Source organism: Psammomys obesus, unplaced genomic scaffold, assembly GCF_907164565.1.
Source record: "Psammomys obesus unplaced genomic scaffold, mPsaObe1.curated_primary_1811, whole genome shotgun sequence".
Classification (NCBI taxonomy): Eukaryota; Metazoa; Chordata; class Mammalia; order Rodentia; family Muridae; genus Psammomys; species Psammomys obesus.
Genome location: NW_026590503.1, coordinates 1,910,093 through 1,934,927, shown reverse-complemented (window position 1 = coordinate 1,934,927; position 24,835 = coordinate 1,910,093). Strand labels below are relative to the sequence as shown.

Below are 24,835 nucleotides of genomic sequence, written 5' to 3'. Positions count from 1 at the left end.
CTTCAAATCAAGGTGAAGGTTACAAGAAAGTCCCAGAAGGTGGCGTCTCTAACGGATGATGGTGACATATGCGGGAACGGCACCATTATTTACACACGTGACACACTGGGAATTGCTTCCATCATCAGAGCTAATTGTGGCGATTACTAATGCAGTTATGAACTGTCAGAACCGCTGTATGTAATTACATTTGTGCAAATGCTTCATTACCTGCCTAATGAATCTGGCATACACGCACATGTAAACCACTGTTTTGGTTAACATAATGAAGGACATTTTTTTTTTTTTTTTGATGTAGAACTGGTTTAACCCATCTTATGAAAACCTTTAATCTGGTTTATTTGCACACTTGGCCGGAAATGCTTATGTGATGCTGGCTATTTCCATAGTAGCTTCAAAAAGGAAAGTGTGGTCCATTCTGTTAGCACCCAAAGGCTGACAAACTCCTTGGAGGGGCCCTCCAACCAGAGCACTCACGTTAGGGTTGGCCTCTAGGTAGTTGTAGAGGATGTGGGTGCAGATGGTGAGGTCTCCCGCACTGAAAGGATAGCTTCGGCTCCAGCCCTGAGGCCCGAACCTCAGTCTCCCCGCCACACAGGCGTGGAAGTAGCACAGCGAAAACAGGATGCTCTTGAACTCCTGATCCTTGGAGCACATCTCAAGAGTGTCCTGAGAGGAATGACAAGATGTGGCTGATTAATGTTCTGTCCAGTGGGTAAGGACCCAGATTCCCATCACCCCTGTGGATGGCTTCAGAGTGATCAGCCGTTTGCCCAAGACAAGTCGAGACCATTTGGCTTCTGCCTGGGGCGGAAGTAAGAGGAAAACTGCTTTCTTTTCTTTCTTTCTCCCTTCCTTCTTTCTTTCCTTCCTTCCTTCCCTTTCCTTTTTGGGACAGGGTCTCATGTACCTCAGGCTAGCAGGACCTCACTATGTAGGCACAGCTGGCCTTGAACTCTGGACTGTCCTGCCTCTGCCTCCCAAACGCTGGCATTACAGGCTGCTGTGCCTGGTTCGTGGGGTACAGGGATCAATCGCAGGCTCTTGTACATTCTCCCAGCTTCCCTAAGTGCTCTGGAAAATGGGGGCACTCATTTCCGGGTGCTAGTGCGTGGGTGGCATGTCAGGCCAGCCCGACGTGCATGAGAGAGCGCCTTGCCACCCTGGTGTAGTCACTAGAATCTGATCCGCTGTGCACTCATTGTGTGCTGCTGGTGTTTGAACCAAGAACCTCCCTCCTGCGTGCTAGAGTTCAGCACTCAGCTCAGTCACCATCCCTGCTTCGATGTGCCACAGCAGTTGATCTGTACTTTAGTTAACCCAGGACACATGGTCTTCCATGAGCTGAGGAACAATTGCTATCAAGACGACTGAGTGGCATATGGAGCTTGGGGTGTGGACTGGACCTGCGGGATTTCTGTACATTGGAGGTCTGGGTCCTAGTAGGCCACACTGACAGGGCAGAGCAGCAAATACAGAGGTAGAAAACATCTGATCTATATCATAAAAGTACTTTAGCCATTCTCAAACTCCTCAAACAAGAAAAAGAAGTTAGGGATGCTCTTTGAACAGATGTGAGGGGACGGCAGTGCCCAGGCCGCGCCTTGCTGCCTGCTTCTCCTGTCAACCACAGCCAGTTTACGTTTAAAATGTCTCTAACCACTCTGGCCACAGACCTATTTGGCAACCCTGAGACAAGACTATGTCTGGACTCCCAGGGGGCTTTGCGGTTGGGTGTACTGCTGTGGGCCATCCCCAGGGAAGGGTCCCATTTCTGCTGATAATACTTGCCGCAGAACTAGCTTTGCTAAATAGTTTTATAATCGTCTACATGTAGTTCAGAGCCAAGGGAATCCCTAAATTGCTCTAAATTAGGCTATTTTTAGGTAGTTCATGGGGGTAAGAGCTGTATGATGACCAAAAATAAACTTTTCCTTAACTAAACATCAAATAAAAGGCAGGAGGGTAAAAGAAGATAAACCATATAATTTTTAATAAAAAAAATATTAACTTTAAGTGTGTGGTATTTCTAAGAAACAAACTATATTTGAAATTTCATATTAGAACTATAAACTGACAAGATACTAAGTAGCCACTTGCATTAATCACATAAAACCCAAGGTACCATATCTGCGACAATGATTCAATCTATTATCATATGTAACTGTGTTTTATCTTCAGTGTTTAAAAAAAGAGCCAGTGCCGATTGGGTTAAGTTCTTGTGGCAAAAGTATTACGGGAAGAAAATGTGAACCAGGCATTTCAGAAGTGTGGTCCTGTCCACTCCATATTTTGAAACAGTTGTCCATCAAGTGATGAGCAAATAAGTATCAGAAAACAGACCAACAGGCTGGGATGCAGCGCAGTTGGTGGAATGCTTGCCTGTCCTGCACAAAGCCCTGAATGTGGTCCCAGCACAGCACAAACAGCATCATGGTGCAGCCTGTGATGCCCCGAGCATGTGGCTAGTGGAGGCAGCAAGAGGAGAAGTTCAACATTGCCTCAACCACAAGAAAGTTAAGGTAAGCCTACACAAAACCATGTCAAGAAGACACAAAGTAAACATAAAAAAAGGACAAAACTGCACAATCAGGACCATGTAACACACATGTGCATATGTGCTCACACATGCAACCTCCCCCGCAAAAACCCCTACAGATTTAAGGCACTGTGATTAACTTTGGCCTATGAAGTAAAAAGTTCTATTACGTCCAGTCTCTTGCTATTTTCTTTTCAGATTTTGTAGTTTTCATTTTCTGTAGTTGTCTGTGGTCAACTGTTATAAAAGAAATACATAATTGTCATATTCTAAATTGCTTGTTATATTAGAGTGTTATGACTTCCATTTTACTATTGTTAATTGTGGTAAAATTGCAAGTTGAACTTTATCATATGTGTGTACACATGTGTATATAGAAAAAACAATTTATGGAGGATTTGGTATTGCCTTGGTGTCCAGTTCCTCCTGGGCACATTGGCACATGTGCTCCACAGGAAAGCTGTGACTTGACATTACTCTGGATAATGTCTCCGCTGGAAACAGACATGATCCTTCTGCCACACTTCTCTCCGTCCTCTGTCAGCGCCATGGATGTGGCCGCCTCTCCTCCCGCCTCCTGTGAGCGTGCGAAGGCAACGCAGCCAGGAGGAGCAAGTCGGGTTGGGCTGGCGACACTACTGTGTGGCACACACAAGCTTTGAAGGGTGTGGTAATTACTTTGCATCACTGTGATGAAACTTGATGACCAAGTCATCTTACAGAAAGCAGCATTTAGTTTAGCATATGGTTCCCAGGGCATGAAAGTCCATCCTGCGCGAGTTACGACCACGGGCGTGAGCAGGAAAACAGGAACAGAGCTCTTCCAGCAATGTGCGCCTCCTGTAACTCCTGGGAAGGGCACAAGCAGCTGGGGGCCACGCGTGGCACCTGTGAGGGGCGTTTTCTTTCCACTGCAAGGGACCTGCTTCTGGGTAATGGATGGAGCTGCCCACCAGGGTCACCTCACAGTAAGCCCCAGCTGTTGAGAGGTTCCTGACAGGCACTTGGTTGTGGTGACCAGCCTCTACCACAGGATTCATCTCAGCTATAACATGGAAGCCAAGCCCACAGCTTCCTCGGTCACCGCCCCGCACCATCACTACTGCCCTCAGCAGCTCCCTTCTGTGCCGAGACGATGCCCAGGAGGTGCACGTTCCAGAAGCGGGGTCTTGGTGTTTCTGAGCTCACACTGTAGTTTCTTAATTTTAGGTGAGACATAGATGCATTCCTAGTCATTAAAACAGCAGCAGGGAAAGTTTCTTCCAAGAGTAATTAATACACATGTGGACAGAATGGGCAGAGGGCACCAGCAAAGGGGCACAGGGGAGAGTAATGGGGAATGGATATGATCAGTGTGTACTGTGTACATGCGTGAATGTGTCACAGTGAACCTGTTACTTTACCATCAACACATACCAAGTCAGAAAGAAAGGGAAGAAAAAGCAATGCCCATGAGCACATGTGGGCACATACATGCACATGGATAAACATGCTTGTGTGCACACATGTGCACACACATACACACACACACACACATACACTTCACTTCATCTGCATAAGAGTCATGAGTTGAGGGCCTGCAGCCTCTCCAGAAGACAACTCACACACCCCCTCATCTGCATAAGACTCAGGAGCTGAGAAAGCCCGCATCCTCTTGAGAAGGCAGCTCTGTTAGAGCAGCAGCTGCACTATTACCTGATCGAAGTTGTGCAGAGCAGCGTGTAAGTTGGCCAGCATTCCCGTGGGCGGCTCGTTGGTGATCTTGATGGAATTCTCCAGGAGGCCCTGAGGGATGAAGTGCTCCTGTGGGGAGGGCGCCGCCTCAGCGCTCATGAACACTCTGTAGTCTCTGTGGCTGCCTTGGCTGAACTTTTCAAGGAGTTTCTCCAAAGTTCCCAGCCACTTGGCCACCAGATGGACATTCTGCAAGACACAGGGCGTTCCGGGATTTGACTTGAGTCCCAGCATTGGAACCTTTTCGTATATGTAGGTATGTTGACAGCCCAGAGAGCCATGATGTGTTTCTGGCCTTGAATTCAGAGAGACCTGTCTGCCTCTGCTTCCTCAGTGCTGGGGTTAACAGTGTGTGCCATCATGCCCCGCTTCTTCGTTTTTATGTAGGAAAATAAGAGTGAGCGCCTGGGTGGAGGGGACCACTGACCACACTGGACCCTGTGAAAGCCCTGTAGGGTGTGAAGCCCCCCATCCAGGTGACAGTTCTGTCACTTCCAGGATGGAGCTCCCTACAGCTTCCCTGACGTAGTTCAGGGCGGCTTGACGAAGACTCAGCTCTAGCAGGCATGATGCACCTGGTCCCTCCCTCCATTCTCGCCTCCTCTCTTCCAACGCCTCATTAGCATGCAGGCACAGAGAAGGGAAGAGAGACTAGCTAAAAAGGAGCTGTCATTCTTTTTGAGGTCCTGTGTGTCCCTCCCACACTCCTGAACCCCAGTGTAGTCACTAAACTTACCCCTTCTCACGGACGCACGCATTCTTTCCTCTCTCTCAACATAGCTTTTTCATGAATCACAAATCTGATGTTCCAGGGTCCTTTCATTTATTAATGTGTGTGCGTGGGCACATATACACACATACGTGTGTGGGTGTGTGTGGGTGTGTGTGTGGGTGGGCGTGTGTGTGTGTCAGAGGTGATTGAAAGTTCACTCTTTTCCTTCCACGGTGGGTTGTAGGTATTGTCAGCTTTGTACAGCAAGCTCTTTTACCAACGGAGCCACCTCACTGGCCCTGAAGAGGTTCTGATTGGGGATTAAAATATTATACCTATGTATATGTTATTATTTTTAAAAGGAAAAAAACCCCAGTAAAATGTATTACCAGTTACAAAAACAGGAAGTCAGCTCAGAAAGAAGAATAGCCCAGTGTACTCTGAGGTCGGTGTGCAAAAAGGCCTATGCCAGTCTGGTCACTTTGCGTTCATCCCCGTGAAGCACTGGACAGGGGGCATTCTGGGCTAACTGTGGCCGCCCTACCTCAGGGACACTCCAGCCACTTCCACTGAGGAAGTAAGCGTGTGTTAAGGAAGTGAGGCAGCCTGGGACACTGGGTTTAGCAGGGCCGGAACCTTAATCTAGGAGGAGGAGGAGTAAGCACTCAGCCTGGGCATGCTTGCTGCTTGCTTATCAGGACAGAACACGTCACGCCTAAGTGTGCCACTTTAAGTGTGAAGGTGAGTGACACAACAATGGCTTTACTATCTCGTTTATTTCCCATACGCAGTCTAACTGGAAAATTTTGCATGAAACAAATGCAAGAATACTCTAGGCGATGACTTTGAAGTTAGGGGGCTGGAAGCCTGTGCAATGGTTAGGACCCTCGTGTCTTTACTGGCACCCACGTGCTCATGGGAAATGATTCTAAGGCTTGTTAGGTTCACTCACAAGTCATGTGTGTGCATATAAGATCCATAGTTCCCACTCTGCTGCATTGGCGACTGCTTTCTTGATTGTGGACTCCAGGAAAATGCTAACAACAGTCTGATGGAGGTTGTGCTAACTTACAGTAACAATCATCTGAGATGGGAATTCGTTGATTGGCACCCACTGTATTGTAGATATAGATTAGTTGGCATGCACGTCCATATCAGATTAAATATAACTTCCTATAAATCAGAAACAACGTAACACATTCCTGTTACGTGGGTCTAGTCTTCCTTCAAAGTCTTGCCTTTTCTTTTATCTAATGAAGGGATTTAAAAACCTGTAGAAGCCAGAATGGCTGAAGGCTTGGTATGGGCTCTCCTCTCCAGATCCTATTTGTGGGCAAGAAGCAAACACTTGCCCAAACAGATTCTACTTTGTGTCTTCAGGTCTGGAATAGAAATCTCAAAGCAGGCCTATGCTGTAACAAAGCCTTTCAAGATTTCTTTTTAGTGATAACCTGGCAGCTTGGATTTTAGTGGCTAACTAGACGCTCACAGAGCATTCAGATGGGAGGAACCACTTACCTGAGCCACAGGCTTGAGGGTCACATCCTGGCTGCTCTGTCTGCAGTCTGAGCTTTGGGATGTGTGAGAACTTAGAGTAGACTGTGTCTACTCCAGACTTTGATGTGTCTGCCATGTCTGAGCAGCAGCTGTGCTTCTGAGAGCCAACCCCTTTACTGTTACCCAGTTGACTCTGAGCCTCACAAAGGGACCAAGCAAAGGTCTTAATGAGACCTCATCCATCAGAGAGCATCACCAACCCGGGATGGTCCTTTCCTGCAGACAGGACTCTGCTTGGTGTTTGGGGGCAGTTTCTGCATGAATCCAGGTCATGTCAAACAGAAATGTGCACCAAGTCTCTATGCTGGAAACTACTAGACAGCCAGTGCTGTGCCTTTGGAAGAGAGCGGCACTAAGCAGTGACTTTGCCACGCCACCTCAATGGGCGAGAACTGAGATCCGGTCTCCTCACATCTACATGGAGAACTGCCGGCTCCTCACATCTACATCTACCTCAGAGCTTCGCCATAGTGACTGGGGACAGAATATTTCGTAACTTGCCCGCCTAAGAACCTTTGGCTGACGGTATCACACACCAAATATCCAGCACTTTTACAGCTAGAAGGGCTTGCTCGAGCTCCCTGGCCGCCGAGCTCACCTGTGCTCCAGGGTCTCTGGCACTCTTCCTAGAGTCGTGGGCCAAGAAGATCACCCCACAGGACCCTGGGCTATAGACTCTTGGACCTGTGTGTATCTGCTCTAGAAGGGGCTGGAGTGGTGGTCTATTCCGATTGCCTGCTTTACCAGCAAACAGAGGGTGACTGCTTAGGGAACAAGTAGAATTGTGTGTGTGTGTGTGTGTGTGTGTGTGTGTGTGTATAATTTCTGTACTGTATTGTGTACACATATTGCATATATATGTAGAGCACGTGTACAATGTTCTGTGACTTTGAGGTGACACACAGCTTCCCACACTATGGCATTAGTGTTAGCACTCAGGCAGTCCTGCTGGCTTGCCTCAGGGACCTACAGTAGCTATGCCAGTCACCTGACAGCTGGGCCAGGTGCTGTGCATCAAAGGCCAGCCACCCCTCCCGCCTGCATCTCTCCCTCATGATCCCACTCTGGAGACAGCCTTTGCCCTCCCCTCCCCCATAAACCTCCTACCTTAGATCTGTGGCGTGCTGTATTCTCAGTGGCACACCTTGGTACACGCTCACACACTTCCCTTCCTCACCTTGAGGCAGTGTGGATGCGGGAGGGGCTTCGGGTAACCCTGAGTTAGAATAAGGGCCCCTCTCTGCTGGTTCACGCCCGGTGTTTTCCAGTAAGGCTTCACACTCACCTGAAGGATGACCCAGTGTCCCCCGGCGGCAGCTTTCTCCAGTGCCATTTCAGCCACCAGCTCCTGACCTTGCCCTAGAGACACGTTGTGGAACTTTCCGGAGTCAATGGTAAAGCCGAGTCTTTTGCCTGTTGGGGATAGCACATGGGGAGGGGGAGGAGTGGGGAGAGACTGTTCACTGAGGAGGAGAGCCTGCAGTTCTCTGGGCGCAGCTGCCCCCCCCCGCCCCCCCGACCGGCACCTTCCTAGGTGTCCTAATGACCTCTTCACTGTTCCCACTGGTTATTGTGGGCTCTCTCCAGATCCTCCTACAAGCATTTGGAAAAGCCTGTGGACATCAGTGTTTTTATGCTAATGAAGCTGTTGACATTTTGATAGATGGCAGCATTGTTAGTGAGCTTTCTAAACTCCCAAGGGCGTAGGAGTTTTTCCCTCAGAAAAAGAAGCAACATGTGGCGGAAATGGCATCTGTTTGGAAGGGGCTGGCTCATCGGGTACATGTGGCTGCTCTCACCTTGTGAGGCCACATTTAAATGGAGCCCAGGCAGGCCGCAGCTACATTAACCTGGCATTCCTGGAGCAGGGTGTGGGGAACAGCAATCCGGAGCTCAGAGCCACCGTGCCTCACACAACTGAATAGGCCCGCCCTAATGACCATTATTTAGTCACAGGGGGTACAAGATTACACGAGCATGGAGAAAATTGCCCTCTGGCCCTCATAGCGGCAAAAGGTGGAAAACAGTACAAAAGAACCTTGCATTATGCCAACCGGATGAATGCGCCCTGGGGAAGTGCGCCGGAATACAGGGTTATTAGTTGTGCATTTCCACACACCCAGTCTCCAACAAATCAAAAAAAGATAGCTGAACAGAAAGGGTGGGCAGGGCTGCAGACAAGGGTGGGGGGTGAAGGGGAAAGGTGGAGTGAGGGTACGAGGTGGGAGGTAGGGGATGGAGGGGAGGGGGCAGCAAACCTCCTGGCCACTCACCAAGCACCTCCAGGTCTTTGAGGGCATCGACACCCGGGGACAGGATGAAGAACAGCGGGGTGGTAGGGCTGCTCTCTTCAAATGCTTTGCCTAGGTCCAGTCTCGTCCTCTCTACATACTTCGCACCTAGCTTCTCTTCTACAAAATTTCTATTTAAGAAAAGGACATGCGAGAGTGGAACAAAACCAAACCACAGCAACCTCCTCCCAACAGAAGCAAACAAAAACCTGCATGGCTGATTTCCAACTTGAAAAGTGTCGCTGCTCGGGTAACTCCATTCTCGGTACCAGAAAGAAACAAACGGTGTTTGTGGGAAGAGGTGTCTGTTGGGGATGGCTGCAGGACTTGAGACACTGAGAAGCCCCTGTTGCATTTTGGGGTCCCCTTCTGAGCACCAGCAGCTGTCCGCATACAGCTTTTTAGCCCCCAAACTCATGCCAGATTCCTCCATTACTTATTAACAGTTCATTAGATTTGCCACAGTGCAATTTTCCAGCCTGCTGGGCTTCTCATGAATATACAAATGCTTTTCGGAGTGTTTCTAGTTGGGAAGTGCAATTAGGCAGGGATTATTTTCCACACCGGACCTCGCAGAAAGCCGGCACTGTGGAGCAGAACGAACTTGTAAGGCAGGGTTCCACAGAGGTCTCTGCAAAGCCAAAACTGGCCAAACTAGACAAAGCAGAGGAAAAGACCCGAGACACTCGGATACTGTGGGAAAATAATAGCACTGGGGAGATGAAGTTAAGAAAGCTTTGGTTGGTGAATTCAAATGAAAAGGAGGCTGGTGTGAATTAAACAGCTTATTACTACTCAGAGGCCAAGAGGGCAGAGAAAAAGAGCACTGGGCTGCCCTGTGGATCATGGTTTCTGCTTTGGAAGTGTGATGGCTGTAAAGTTACAGGGCTGTGAGCAGCTCCTGGAGGAAAGCTTCCTTTTTGTTTGACATGCAAAACCTTCCAAGCCAGTGAGGACATAGCGGTGATGGAAATGGACAACGTATGTGACCTCCCACTCTGCTAGTACCAGACTTTCTACTGATATGAGCACCATTTCCTCGTCCCTCAAACCCAACTCAGGATTGGGCTTTTTGGAAGGATGTGCTGAGTGCGCACATAAGCCAGCCCTCCATTAAGATTTCAGAACTGAAATCTCAGCAGAAGTCCTCCTCAGCTCAAGGACCCAGTTTCTTCCATGGTAGTCTGTCTCGCTGGAAAGGCCCATGGCTCACCTCAGCGCGTATGTCATCCTGTCAGGCCGCAGCGCTCTCAAAATAATCAGTTTCTGGACCAGACTCTTCTTCTTCCATTCTTGCGGCAACCGTTCTTTTTCTGGACACTCTGATTCGACCCATTTCTTCCACTGCTTGGCAGATCCTTCCACATCTCGGTCTAGGCCTCGGAATCCTTCCAAGAGGGCGACTGCCTGCAACGCAGCGTGGCAGAACCCTGCTCAGTTGCAGGGAATGCCAGGGACATGCTCGCACCTTGGCAGACACGGGCAGTCCTGTGCATGGTCCAGATTTCCTGAGGGTTTCCCTGTCCTGCCTGGAGCTGAGGTTCATGGCAACCTCCAGGCTGCTGGCCTTGTTGAGTTTGCTCAGTGAGGAGCCATGGCAGGAGATGGGCGGGGGTGAGTGTGTCAGTGGTGAGAACAGGTGTGGCACAACTTATTTTCCAACGCTGACACACTGTCTGCAACCACACTCCTTTGCTGAAGGCTCCTGCTGGCCGGCCCCTTCCGCTGCCTCCCTTCTCAGGAATGCTCCTTTTTCTTTCTTATTCTTGGTTGTCTGTCTTATTGTCTTCCTAACCCAGCCCTTTGTGCCGTCTGTTGAGACCCTGATTTATGACATGTTCCAAAGTGATAACTAAATTCCAAAGTGATAACTAAATAAAAATTCAACTTCCTAACCCTGCCACTAGGGCTTGTCACACGGCTCAGCGGTTGACAGCACACTGCTCTAGCGTAATGCCGAACTCCGTTCCCCGCATCCATACTGGGCCCCTAAAGTCACCTGCAAACCAACGTCCAAGGGACCCTGGTCCTTTCTGGACTCACTGGGCACCTGCATTAACACACATGTGTACGCACACACGCCATTTTGAAAAAATCTAACAAAACTAAGTGTTTCCATGCACTAAAAATAACTTAGGTATTTTCTTCCTAGAACCAAAAATCAGAGCAGAGCTTAGTGTATGTTGACCTTGACCCAGAGCCTGAGAGATGAAGAAGTCTCAACAATAAGATCTGGCAGAAACAGACTGAGGATAACTGGGCTGAAATATGAGAAATAATTTCAGCTCAAACAAATGTATTATATGTGTATGTGCAGATGTGTATGTGGTGTGTGTGCATGTGTGTTTACATCATGTGTGCTTATATATACATGTGGAAGCCAGAAGTAGATCTGGGTGTCTTCCTCAGCCACTCTCCGCATCATCGTCACATTATTATTATTATTATTATTATTATTATTTATTATTATTTGTCACTCTCCACATCATCATCACCAGCCTCATCATCATTACCATGATTATCATTATCACCATCTTCATCACCATCACCATGATCATCATCATATTGTCAACACCATCTTCATCATCACCATCCTCATCACCATCACCATGATTATCATCACCATCACCATCATCATCATTGTCATCACCATCCTCATCACCATCACCATGATTATCATCACCATCATCATCATTACCATAGTCATTACCATCATTGTCATCACCACCATCACCAGGGGATTTGAGACAATGTGTAGCCCTGGCTGTCACTCTAGACCAGGCTGGCCTTGAACTCAGAGCTCTGCTTGCTTCTGCCTCTTGAGGGCTGGGATTAAAGGTGTGTGCCACTACCATCTGGCTAGTCCACCTTATTTTTTGAGGCAGGGTCTCTTTTTGAAGCTGGAGTTTACCAATTCAGCTCTATCTGCTGGGCAACAAGCTCCAGGGGTCCTGTTGCCCCTGCCTACCCAGTGCTGGGATTACAAATGCACTGCTACCACACTGGACTATGCAGGGACTTTACCAATTGAACCATCTCTCCAACCCAGCTTAACCACTTCATCGTAAGAATAAACTACTATATTGTGCTATTTCAAAATCCATGGAGAAAATGCGCTGAACTATAATAAAAATGAAACAGAACAAAGAAACTAGATTTAACTAAATTAAAAATGATCTTTTATATCCTTTGATTTTTATCAAAGGTCATGACTGACTACATATAATTACTAGGGAGTTTCTCTCCCATACACAGACCAAAATCTCCTTTATCTTTGGATGAGAAAACAGCCAAGTGGCTAATAGAAAGTATATACCATGTTTCTACAATGTAAGTGATGTCTATATTATCTTTATCTTATAAATTATCTTTCTACATTAAATAAACCTATTGCTTGAAAAAAAGATTTAAGAATTGAGAAAGCAAATTCCTCACGTACCTTAACAGCACTCCATGACTGAGCAGTTAGAAAATCAACAGGGCTTGAGTGTGTGTGCTCAACTGTGAACCGAAGCAGGAAGTCCAACTCAAGGGGGTCAATCTCATTCCTTCTCAGCAAAATCTTGAGAGAACGCACATGTGCAAAAGAGAAATTGGTTTCCATCAGCATGACAACACAAGGAGCTGCTGCCATTAACCAGGCATGGCTGCTGAAAATCCGAGCAGTGTCTACTGTGCATTTGAAATAGACTCAGATTGTACAGATGACCTCAAAACTCAAACCAGCAATGAACAGAAAATATTCGGGAGGGTTCATTTTTTCCCAGTTCCATGCCTACAGCAGTAAACAACACGTGAAGTTGGCTTTTATATCTACCCCACTGGGCTACCACTAAACGCAATTTTATTTCATCAGAATATGGTGTCATCTCCCTCCTTATCATGGCCTTGTAAGCAAATCCTTAGATGTTTATGTGAAAACAAAAGACAAGAAGGTTTCACCAAAAACTGGAGCATAAGGCTTGGTGGAACTTTTTTTACTATTTATTGCTCTAGAGAATCTATTGTTAATTGACAAATTATATATGTATATATATATTATATATTGACAAATTACATATATAATAAACTTATATATGTATGTTTGACACATGGCTACATCATAGGAGGGCTAAATTAAGCTAATTAATTTATTGCATCATGTAATGTTAACTGGGCACGGCGGGATCTGTCCCGCCTAAAGCAGAAGCTCTGTTGTTAGCAACATGGATGAATCCATGTGTGACTTTTTTTTTTTAAGGACTTTGAGAAACTCAGATCTGGACTCGTAACCCTGACCTAGGGAAGTTCGTTTATAGGACCTGAGAAGATGCACAGGGCGTCTCACTGGTGTTTCTTCGAGTCACGGTACTCAGGTCCCCAAACCAGAGCCCGGGGCAAAAGCCGTCACACGCTCAGGCTCCCAGGACATTTCGGTTTCCTTTCGGCAGGAGGAAAACACACAGTACACAGAGGGGTCAAGCTGGGGTCTCAGGGCAGCCCTGGTGACTGACGTCCTCACCTGGAAGGCCATCTGAGACAGAAATGTGAGCTTGTCCTTCTCAAACAGCGCTTGGCTGGCGTAGAGGAAGGCGGCGTGGGTGATGCTCTCCATCAGGACGCAGATGCGAGCCTGAGTCTCCTCCACCTTGTCGGCCTGCTCAACAGCCCGGCGGAACAGCATGTTGAAAGCCTGGCAGGGTTGATGTTAGAGGGTAGAGTAATGCTTGGGTGTCTAGCTAGCCCCGGATACACTAGGTGCAGTTTATACTTGCTCTATGGAGACAGAGGACAAGGCAGGACTCTTACGAGGCTTACATGAGCTGCTAAAACAGTCTGAGGGGTTCTGCCGTACAGAAAATGTTCATTTATTCATTCAAGGTTTGAGGTCATGATACCTGTGTGTGCGTGTATGTATGTGTGTGTGTGTCCACATATGGGCGCCCACATTTGACAGTCTTCTGTTATTTCCCCCTGCCTGGCCTGGAACTCACTTTATAAACAGGGGTAGCCTTGAACTTATGTCAATCCTTTTGCCTTTGCCTTTGAAGGGCTAGGATTCTAGGTGTGTCCCTATGCTTAGTTCCTGACCATTACTAAAACGATTCTACAAAATCTATTTGCATTTCCTTCTTAGCAGTCAGACCTTCCTCTCCTCGTTCATGCATATGCTTCAGTTACCTTCAGACTATGTGTAAACTAGCTGTAACATTTTACCTCTGGAATTGCTTTAAATGTACAGTAATATTAAAGCATGTCAGCAGCTTCACGGCCTTCTCACCCAGCAGAACTGAGTCTCTGAACCTTTGCCAGCTCATTCTTTCCTCCCTCTCCCAGCCTTGGCAGCCACTGCTCTGCTTTGTGTTCACGTGAGTGGAGTCATGCAGTGTTTATCTTTGCAGCTGCTTCATTTGTTTTACCATGTCATAGCATGCCTTGGGATGTCCGTCCTTCCTCTGAAAGGCTACTCTGTGTTCCACTGCACACACAGGCCACTTGGTAACCCGCTCATTCGCTGACAGACACGTGGGTGGTCCAGCCGCTGGCTCACTGTAATATCACTGCTGGGAAGACGGGTCTGGGGCTCTCTTCAAGGGCTCTTTCTATAAATCCAGCCAGAAGTGGGGTTGCAGCTGGCTCACACTGCCGCTGCATCTTTAATCTGTGAGGAAATGCCACCTATTTTCCTCAGATGCAGAACTGTTGACATCTCAGGCAGCACGTGAGGAGACTCCCCTGCACATCTTCACCGGTCGGTCTTGCTTTCCCAGTAGCCACCGTAACCGCTGCGCAGTTTTGACTCAGTCTCCTTAATCAGTGATGTTGAACATTCTGCACGTTCTCGCTGGCCATTTTCATCTCTTCTGCAGGGAAGTGTCCACTCAGGTCCTCGGCGTGCTTTTATTGGGGTCTTTGTTCTTTTCTTTTGGGATGTCCTGTGACTGCCGCTGAGGTTGGTCTTGTGATATCTATTCTAATGTTAGCCATGTTCCCCTCTGTGCTCTGTCTGCTGCTTCTGCAACCACACGTGTATGTACCCCAAATGACATTGCAAACTTGCCTCTCTGTTTGACCAATAAAATGCCAGCACACGTGGGTAAGGTGGATGTCTATGTGTGGCCTAGGTTGGAAGGCTGTGGGAGAGGAAGGAAGGAAAAAGGTGGAGGAAAAAGGAGAGAGCAGAGTTGCCATGGGGTGGAGAAGAACCACATAGCCTGCAGGAAGGATTCCGAGAACAGCGTAGGAAGGAATGGCCCAGATGAAAATATAAGCAAGTAGTGATGGAATTACTAAGGGAAAGTAGTCCGGATAGCATTGATTAAAGCAAATGGTGCCGAAGACAATGAGATAACGTAGGTGGAATTGTCTGCCTCGCCCAAAATAAAATAAGGCAAATCTAGAGCCTAACAGGGGTCTGCGTCTTTACTGATTGTGATGGCAGGTTAGGGAACACTGATGTAATAATTAAAAGGCTAAGAATAAGAATTACTTAAAATTACCACAACTGATTATTATTTCTTTGTTTTGAAATTACTCTTAGTATGTGTTACTTTATTTCATGTCCGGTTACCTGAAGATGGATGGGCTTGCACACAGTTGTGTCTCCACATGGACGTATTTTAAGTATGAGAGAACAGAATGATTTGCTTCGTAGTATGTATGTGAAGGGAAAATCCTATGATGTCAGATACACAAGATAAGCACTGGCCTCACGAGTGTTTGGTAAGTGCTCCACTGCTGAGCTGAGCTCAGCCCTCTTGTAGTCATTGTTACTGACTCTTCTTCATGCACAAGTGTTTGGAAGCCAGAGGTCAACCTCAGGACTTATTAATTGGATGCTGTCAACCTTGTTTTGTGAGATACGGTTCACCACTGGCCTGGAGCTGCCCATTTAGGCTGTGTTGACTGGTTAGCATGCTGAAGGAATTAAGCCGTCTCTGCCTCCATCTTTGAAGACTCACAAGGAAGGCTCTGCAGTGCCTGGGTCCGGCTGGGCATCTGTTAATCTGGGCCGCCATTACTGGTCTAGTCTTCTCATTCTGTTCATTCTCTGTTGCTGTTGTGAAACCCAGCCGCACTGTGCTCCTCACAGGCATTGCATGATAGCTACATGCAGCTACACAGCAGGAGGCGTGCCGGTTCTACTCAGCTCCTTGGCACACCGGGGCCTGAGGCTGCAGATTCAAATCACACCTTCCTTAGGCTCACTTCCGAGTCTTCTGCCATCTGCTTGAGGCTTCCCACTGGCTTCTTTTTGCACAGAGAGTATCATCTAGATTTCATATGAGCCTGAGAAGTTCTACAGAATCAGGTCCAGGCTGCGTTCCTGTTGGGGTCTGTCTCATAACCCTTGTTCCCCTCACACTTGTTACCCTCTGGCCAGAGGTGGGTCTTCAAGCCTGGGTCCGAATTCCTTTAATGCCTTGCCCAGCCCTATTTACCCAGAACTTGCCAGGTAGCCAATTCCTCTCTCTCCTTCAAGTGCTAGCTAAAATGCTACTTTCTTGGAAGGCTTTGCCTGGCCTCTGATAAAGTAATTCCCTATTTATTACTATATACATCTTTTTATAAGTCTGTGTGTTCATTAACGATAAATCTGTCCACCTACAAGTGGAATTGTTTTCCCTTTCTGCTTTCTGGGTCCAGGGGATCAAATTCAGGTTGTCAGCCTTGGTGGGCCCTGACCTGCAAAGCCAATTACTTAAAAGTCTGAAATGAACATAGTTTTTGTTTAAGGAATTAACCACAACAATAACCAACATGTTAGAGCATGGAGCAATAAAAACACAAACAGAAGCTTTGACATAAAACCACTCAGGTAAAGCTGACTGAGGGCTGCACATGGATGCGCTGCTTTTCTCATTTGAATCCCTGGGACACTCATACATGGTGTTACATTGTGGTGTGGTAAACAGTGTGGCATTCTCCCTCCCTCGTCCCCTCACATCCTGCTCCCCAGGGAGTCTCCCCTCCAGAGTCTCTTCTTTTTCAGTGTCCCCTGTGCCTTTGCCCACCTTTATTATAAACAAAACAAAACACATGGGTGGTGATGGCACACGCCTTTAGTCCCAGTACTTGGGAGGCAGAGGCAGGTAGATCTCTGGGAGTTCAAGGTCTACAAAGTGAGTTCTGGGCAGCCAGGGCTACACAGAGAAAGCCTGTCTCTTAAAACAAATAAACAGAAAACAAATGAAAACAACAAGACAGACAAATAACAACAAAACAAAACAACTAAACAAAAGACAACCTATGCTGACTGCATGATGAATGATTTCATGAATATTCGTTTCAAAACTGACAGCAAGAACAAACAAACAAACAAACAAACAAACAAACAAACCCAAACACTTCGTAAAGGCAGAACCACATGGCATACAAAGCCTGGCCTTTGGAGTCAAGCAGGCACAAGCTGAAATCCTGTCTCTTATAATCACAACATGTAAAATTTGGGGGCAGTTTGTTTGACATCTGAAAATGTTACCCTTTTTGACGAGGAGAAAACTTCCACTTTCTTGGGATGCTTTAGAGTATCTGCTACCATAATAGCTGCTTCAGGGGCTGGAGAGATGGCTCAGTGGTTAAGAGCACTGCCTGCTCTTCCAAAGGACCCAGGTTCAGTTCCCAGCACCCCCATGGCAGCTCACAATTGTCTGTAATGCCCATTCCAAGCAATCTGACACCTTCACACTAATGTACATAAAAATAAATAAATAAAAATATAAAAAAAAAATAGTTGCTTCAAATGCTCTGCCCCTCCAGCATGGCACACACCTGTGATCCCAGCACTCAGGGAGGCAGAGGCAGATGGATCTCTGCGAGTTCAAGGCCAGCCTGGTCTACAAAGTGAGCCCAGGACAGCCAGGATTACACAGAGAAACCCTGTCTCAGAAAAATAAAAACAAAACCAACCAAACAAAAAATGCTTTGCCCCATTCGTTCTCCCTTTCTTCCGGGACTGGGTTTCTGGAGTTGTGGGTTTCCCTGCCCTGTTCCGTGTTACCTTCAAGGAGAACTGGTAGACTGGGTTGATCTTCCGGAGGTCGCTGATGATGAAGTACAGCAGAGAGGCCCTGGTGGCCACCGGCCTGTAGCACTCTCGAGTCTCATTGATTTTGTTCTCATTCTCTCTGGCTTCTGTCACCTGCAGTGGATCAATTGGCAGCGTAAGTCGTCTTCCCATTTCTAAACAGATCCCTGCAGCGGAAGGACCCTTAGGAATATTTGAAATGAGCAGCTGTTACTATGTGCCCCTGACACTGTGATCATGTTTGGAATTCCAGGGTTTGGAGGCTGAGCCCGGAACAGTCCTGTGAGTTTGAGTCTGCTCTGCACTACCATGGGGTATCCCAGAGCAGCCTGCTGTAGAGAGTAAGACCCCTGCTCAGAAAAACAGAACAAATTACCTGACCCATGCCAGCGAGATGGCCCCCGCAGGGAAAAGGGCTTGCACACGAGTCCAGCAGCCTAAGTCAGAACTGGGCACATGCTGGGTCAGAAAACCAAGTCTAGAGGGCTGTGCGCTGATCTCAGACAGCGTGGAACATGGGAGCCCACACTCCCGGTGCACAGCAAACACAACACACATCCAAACAATACACAACAGTTCAAATAAAGTCTTAAATCTATTCTATGACTGCTCTCCAGTAGGAAGGGATATCGTGCTGGCTGCTTTCTAGCCTATAGATTTAAATGATGCTAATTGTTTCGACTCTGCAGAATCTGCTCTGAGTAATGTCACCTTCCTGCCTCCCTCCTCTCGTTCAGGCCTTAATAACCCAGCGATATCGCCTCCCAGGGATGGCTCTTAAAGGTCTGCCGGGTCAATGCAGTGCCCGTGGTTTTATTAGGTACAAGGGCTACAAACGCGGCCAAGGTGAGCAGCGCACGCAGTAGCCACGGTCCCGAAGAGCCTCCGTGTGAGGGCTGTCTCCACCCAATCCCGCAGTGTACCAGCTCCATGCACTCACATGGCCCTTTATTCTCACTGATTAGCTTCTGGCCACGTCTTCTGAGACACTATATCTCACCATCAGTTAATATATTCACTTCTGTTCGGGGGTCAAAAATGCCCATTTCTAAAAACGAACAAAAACCTAGTTCTTTTTTTCTCTAGGAACACATGCTGCTGGCCCAGTGCAGCTTTAGGGGCCACAATATTTCCCCCTAAACACTTCAGTGGCTCTGACTAGTAAGGTGTGTGAAGGGAATGCAGGGCAGAGGGAGGCGGCTTCAGGGTGAGACAGTAGGAAGACAGGAAGACAATTAGATGGTAGCCTCAAAGCTAACACTTAATTTACTTAATTGCCCTAATCTTCACGATCTCAGGAGCCACCTAGAAACCTGTTACTTAGAAGGAGAGGGTAATTTGGAACTCTCTTGGCTTAATTTAAGGCACACACCCTGAATGTATGGCCACACAGCCCCACCGGATAATTAGTGGGTCATTTTGTAATGTGGATGGTTCACAAAGCAAGTAAGAGCCCAGTTCTGATCCAGACAGTGCAATGTTAACAGTGGCCACTTGTGAAAGTCCAGAGTGCACAAAACACACGTGGCCCCGTGTGAATCATGCCACTCAGTCACCAGGAAGCTATTCAAGAGAAACAGTTCTGGAAAAATGCCCTTTACCCAGGGTAACTGATGTTCATAGGACCATCCCCGCTTGGCTTCCTGCCACCAGAGGCTTCATTCGTGAAGCGTTCGGTATGTTTACACAGATGCTGAGACTCAAAGCCAAACATTGGGTGAAGCGTAGGGAGTCTTGTGGAAAAGTCAGGGGAAGGACAGAAGATCTAGAGGGGACAGGAGCTTCACAAGAAGACCAACAGACCAAAGCAACCAGGGCACAGAAGGGCCCGTGGAGACTGAAGCACCAGCCGAGGACCATGCGCAGACAGGACCTAGGCCCCCTACACAGATGCAGCAATGGGCAGCTCGGCTTTATGAGGGTTCCCTAGTAAGGAGAGCAGAGGCTGTCTCTGTCATGAACTCTGTTGTCTGCTTTCTGTGGGGCCCACCCCGCCAGGCCACAGGGAAGGAGGACGTGCTGGGTCCTGATTCGAGCTGGTGAGCTGGGGTGGGCTGTTGTTGGCTCCCTCTTCCGAGGAGTAGGGGGCAGGGATAGAAGGAGCAGGGGTGGGGCTGGGAGGAGAGAAGGGAGAGGGTAAAGTGGATAAATAAATAATTTAAACAATTAAGAAAAGCTTTCTTTAAGGGCCAGAACGCTGGGATGTTATTTACTGGAGCTGAGCTGTGCCCTCCTCTGTTTCTGCCATATAAACCAGCAGGCTCCAACGCAGGTCGCACAAGGAAAATGATCTGGATGACTGGATCTGTGTGGAACTTCAAGTACAAATCAAGCCACTTCCACTCTTAGCCCCACACCTTAATCCGAGTATTGAGGACTACTCATTAAGTGTCCAGAGTATAGAACAAACCTGTCTTCCCAGGGGAATTGCCGGACCCTGATTAAACTGTGTGGCATGAAATCCCCAGAGGGTGTGGTGATAAGCCAACTATGTCAAGATGCTTCCTGAGCATGGAGAGTTAAAATGTTGCACACACACCCCCCAGCCTAATTATCTTTTGTTATACTTAGTCCCTTGAAAGCCATTCATGGCCCGTATACCCCCGTCTGACCTAATATCTTTGTGGCTACCTTTAAGACGATTCTCAGCAAGCCACTAGCTTCTTCTACCAGCTTCAGAGCTAAGAATGCAGTAGGTAACAGCCGAGCTCATTGTAGAGTTTTCCCTGTTTGGCTGTAACCCATCCACTAATGCCTCTCCCATCTGTGCTAAGTGCTTAGGTTTGTCATTTCTTATCGGTTGCTATAAAAAACACTATGACTCTGTTTCCGCATTGGGTTATAGTATTGGGGGTAACCTGGATCTGTGCTCCCACGCCGTGGGCACACATAGCTGGCTCCAGAGTCAACTCCCTTACTTCTGGGGCCAGAGGACTGTTTTTTTGTGCTGACGGCCATCACACATTTCATTCCAGCAGAGGCAGAGCGCTGGACCGGCCAGGCGGTCTCTGCTGCCCTTACCTTGCGCTCTATCTCTGCTGCAGTGGCCTTGGTGGTCTCCAGGCGCTCCACCAGGTCAGTGTCGTCCAGGAAGCTCCCCTCCGCAGCGGAGAGGCGTAGGAGAAGGTCCTCTTCAAGCTGTCTCAGCTCTATCTTAAAGTCATTTTGGTGCTTGGTCAATGCCAGCTGACAGGAAATGTTAGGAATGGCGGTTAGGTCTCTGCCTGTGCAGGCCAGCTCCCATAACCGGAGACACAGAAGCCAGTTCAGGCATGGTAAGAGACACACAGAAAGCCACACTGATCACAACTGTGAAAATCTCTTTTAAATAATTGAGACAGCATGTTAGCATCTGGTTACAATCCAAAGTTTAGCATCTGGGCACTTTTTTTTAACATCAAGAACCTCTCAGAAGACTGTTTTAGAAAAGAACAGAAATTTCTCGCTTATGTTCTGACGTTTAAGCAGTTTGGAAGAGCGGTTATGAGGAAGACTTCACAATACGGAAAGTGTGTGCAATCGTCTCTCACCTGGGCCAACTGACGCCAGAACAAAAGGACAGGCAAGTACAGAGAGTCACAGTTTAAGACACAGATCCAGTGTAAAGGCTCTAAGACCGGCCTTTGAAGGAGAGTAAAGCCTTTGTGGGCACCCAGGGGAGGTCATTCATGGGCAGGCTGCACACTGTTACCTCGGGAGGCAGGCCACATTCTCGCAGTAAAGGCAGAGAATAAACCACAGCTGCCTTGAGAAGGAGTGAGCTTGAGGAAGCTGCAATCATTTAGACAGGCCCTACGCCCACAGCCTTCTCCTGTCCTTGTCAAAAGCCCACCAGGGGGAAACTTTACCAAAGCTGACGCAAGAGAAGGGCAATGACATAACATGGCGGCACCAAGAAAGGGTTTGAAAAGGTTAAGGGGGTCCTTGGTGGTCAGAGACCATGGCATGGGCCTAGTCGTACCATCCTGAGGTTCAATCAGAACATCATCCACTGAGCCTCCTTCAGAACTGCACCTGCCAGGTCTTCCTTAATAACAGTGGGTCAGAGAGAGAGTGTCAAGACACAGGCTTTGTTCAAAAAGGAGGTTTTTGTTTGCTTGAGAGAAAAATCTGAAATAACAAAAGAAAACCAGCAAACCAAAAAGAATACTGGAGGGAACTGAAGCCTGTGGTTCCCATATTATAGCAAATGTTAAACAGACCAACGTCCCAGCCCTACAGACAGGAGAGTCCACACAGAGCCACACAGGTGCTCTCATGGCAGAGGTGTGGTCTCCAAAGACAGCATCAACCTCAGAGTAAGACTTGGACACGGCTGTCTGTCCCCTGCTGACTTACAGAAACAGTTTCTGCCAGAGGCCAGTGGCCACACCAGCTTGGGGCTCAGAAGCCCTCCACAGCTACCACACTGGATCCAGAGAGGACAATGGCAGTCGAAGAACACATCACACACACCAAACACCCACACACCAAAGACGGAGCAGACGCCAAGACCACCTCAAACGCTATTACTAGATGCCAGCATCAAGCTGTGAACACAAGACATGTTTCCATCAGAGTCTAGTAACTACTAGAGTAGGCCCCAAGCAACCCAATACGGCTGGAGATCAAGACAGGAACTGTAAAACAGAAATTCTGAGTACGTCCAAGGACTTTAAAAGGAATTCCAACAAATCCCTTAATGAAGCCTGTGAGAGCACGAACAGTTGAATACTGAAAACAGTTCAAGACACGGAAGTAGAATTCAACAAAGGATCAGGACCAACAAACAAAATCTAAACTGAAATAAAACTGGACACGAAAAATTTAGGGTGTCAAACAGAACCCTTAGAGATCAGTGGCTTGCTGGGCTATCATCGGAGGCACGGCTTCTCTCAGTAGACAGAAAGTATCACAGAGACCCCCAAAGGCACAGAGACAGGGGAGCAGCTTAGTTTCCAGCGGAGTATCTTCATCAAACCACTTGAGGAAACACGTGGTAGAGGAGGCAGGAAATTGTGAGAGCTGGTGATGATGGACAGCTCCAGAGAAGTGTCTTCTAGACACAACAGGTCCGACGCACGCATAACTCACAGAGAACGAATACGGCAGCCTGAACAGGCCTGCACAGTTTCAGCCAGAATCCCAGCCCTGAGAGAGGAAGCAAGCGGGGTCCCTCCTCTACCCAAGAAGCTGTCTTTAATTGATACCCACTGCAAAGAAAAACACCATTTTTTTCCAAGAGTTTTCTGGGCTGGTCCACAGTGGGCTGCACCCTCCTACATCCATTGGAGATCAAGCAAATGACAGCTGAAGCTAACCCCGACAGGCTCCAGGCAGAGACCTGGTCCATCTCCACACGGAGCCTGGCCTAGCTACCTGCTGTCTCCCAGGACGATTTCATCTTCACTTTCCACACGTGTCTACACTGCCCTCAGCTATGGAACCACCTCACAGAGCAGTGCTTGGTACTGCCATGTGTGCAGAAGGCCAGCGAGGACATTCTGGGGGCGGGAGAGTATGTTCTGGGGTGACGCTCTAAGATTTACCTTTAACCGCTCCAAGTCTGGCCGCTCAATACTGACCACCTCTGCCAGCAGCTGGGCTTCGAGCCCATCTTCTGTGACTGTGAAGTTGAGGAGCGTCGTCTGGGCCTGCAGTTCTGGCTTATAGTGCGGGTTTGCCAGCGTTGTGTGGAGGATGAGCCGGAAGTTCTTGTTAAATTCGCACTCTTTGTCGCCAATCCTGATGTACCTGCATGGACCACAGCAGACACTCAGGACATCGCTGGAGACCATGAGCATGGGGTGCCCTTCCATCCTTGATTCTGTAACACTCCTGTACGGCAGGCCAGGGCTAGGGGTTCCCGGTTACTCCTGGTTTTCCTAAGTCACACCTCTTCCTGTGTGAACTGGTGACAGCGTGGCCACGCAGCCTATGTTGCTCTGACGACCAGCAAATGGTGGCTTTCATGGTGCTCTCTGGGATTAAGCTTATATCAGGTTGCTATTTCCTACAGCTGTATTAAGTATTTTCATGTGAAACCATAGGAAAACACTGTTCTTGATGGACAGAGTGAACATGCCTGCGTTGGTATAGATACGCTATGTGTGTATACACGCACATTAAGCTATGTCTGCACTGAACTACATTACTGTGTAAAAGTGGAGTAGTTTATTTGCCAAAGTAGTAAAGATTTGTGCACGCTACGTCCTTAAATGATACACCGTCTCTTTTATTGCTAACACAGTATTACAATAGTAAATATAGTAACAATATATTGACAGTTACTTATGTTTCAGAAGCGAAGCTATTGAAATACACACTTAGCGTGATTGTATTCCATCTTTTCTGGCTTATGTTCTCTTTTCTGCTATGAACCCACTCTGAGGAACAAGCAGATGAGTTCTTCAATTCAGGTGACAGGCACACAAAGAGAAGTTAAACTCAGAGATGCATCAGCCCTTTGCTTTGGTGAGCAAAAATTTACATAAGATTGGACTGCAGTTAAAGCAAGCAGCACCTTCTCACTCCCATTTAATCGTATTAATCTTAATCAGTATTCTAGAGTCTTCACTATCGTATGTGCGGTTTTGCTTTTTGAGGTCCCAGGGACTGAGCACATAGCCTCAGGCACTCTCCACAGGCATTGTATCACTGAAAGCATCTATTGCTCTCCCCTTACTTTTCATTTTTAACAAGTGTCACTAAGTTGCCCAGGCTGGCCTTGAACGTGTGATTTTCCTGCCTCAGCCTCCTAGGTAGAGGCTGCATGGTCAGCGCTGCTCGGTAAAAAACTCTGATTGCTGAAATGCTCTGATGGTCAACGTCATGAAAAGCCAGTGTTGCTACTGATCTAAAGACAGAATGCTGTGTAACTCAGGACAGAATGCTGTGTAACTCAGGACAGAATGCTATGTAACTTAGGACAGAATGCTGTGTAACTCAGGACAGAATGCTGTGTAACTCAGGACAGAATGCTGTGTAACTCAGGACAGAATGCTGTGTAACTCAGG

General features: G+C 47.7%; 1 protein-coding gene across 2 annotated transcripts in view; it reads right to left on the bottom strand.

Moving 5' to 3' along the window:
- Positions 1-24,835, bottom strand: part of Dnah11 (dynein axonemal heavy chain 11) — a 260,465-nt gene that overhangs the window by 25,104 nt on the left and 210,526 nt on the right. For both annotated transcript variants that reach the window (XM_055607564.1, XM_055607563.1), the window contains 10 exons: positions 23,369-23,573; positions 20,862-21,026; positions 17,814-17,954; positions 13,335-13,505; positions 12,273-12,395; positions 10,047-10,240; positions 8,816-8,964; positions 7,828-7,955; positions 4,235-4,462; positions 478-669 (listed from right to left, as the gene is read on the bottom strand). In XM_055607564.1, the coding sequence (XP_055463539.1) occupies positions 478-669; positions 4,235-4,462; positions 7,828-7,955; positions 8,816-8,964; positions 10,047-10,240; positions 12,273-12,395; positions 13,335-13,505; positions 17,814-17,954; positions 20,862-21,026; positions 23,369-23,573 (1,696 nt within the window). The remainder of the gene's footprint in view (positions 1-477; positions 670-4,234; positions 4,463-7,827; positions 7,956-8,815; positions 8,965-10,046; positions 10,241-12,272; positions 12,396-13,334; positions 13,506-17,813; positions 17,955-20,861; positions 21,027-23,368; positions 23,574-24,835) is intronic.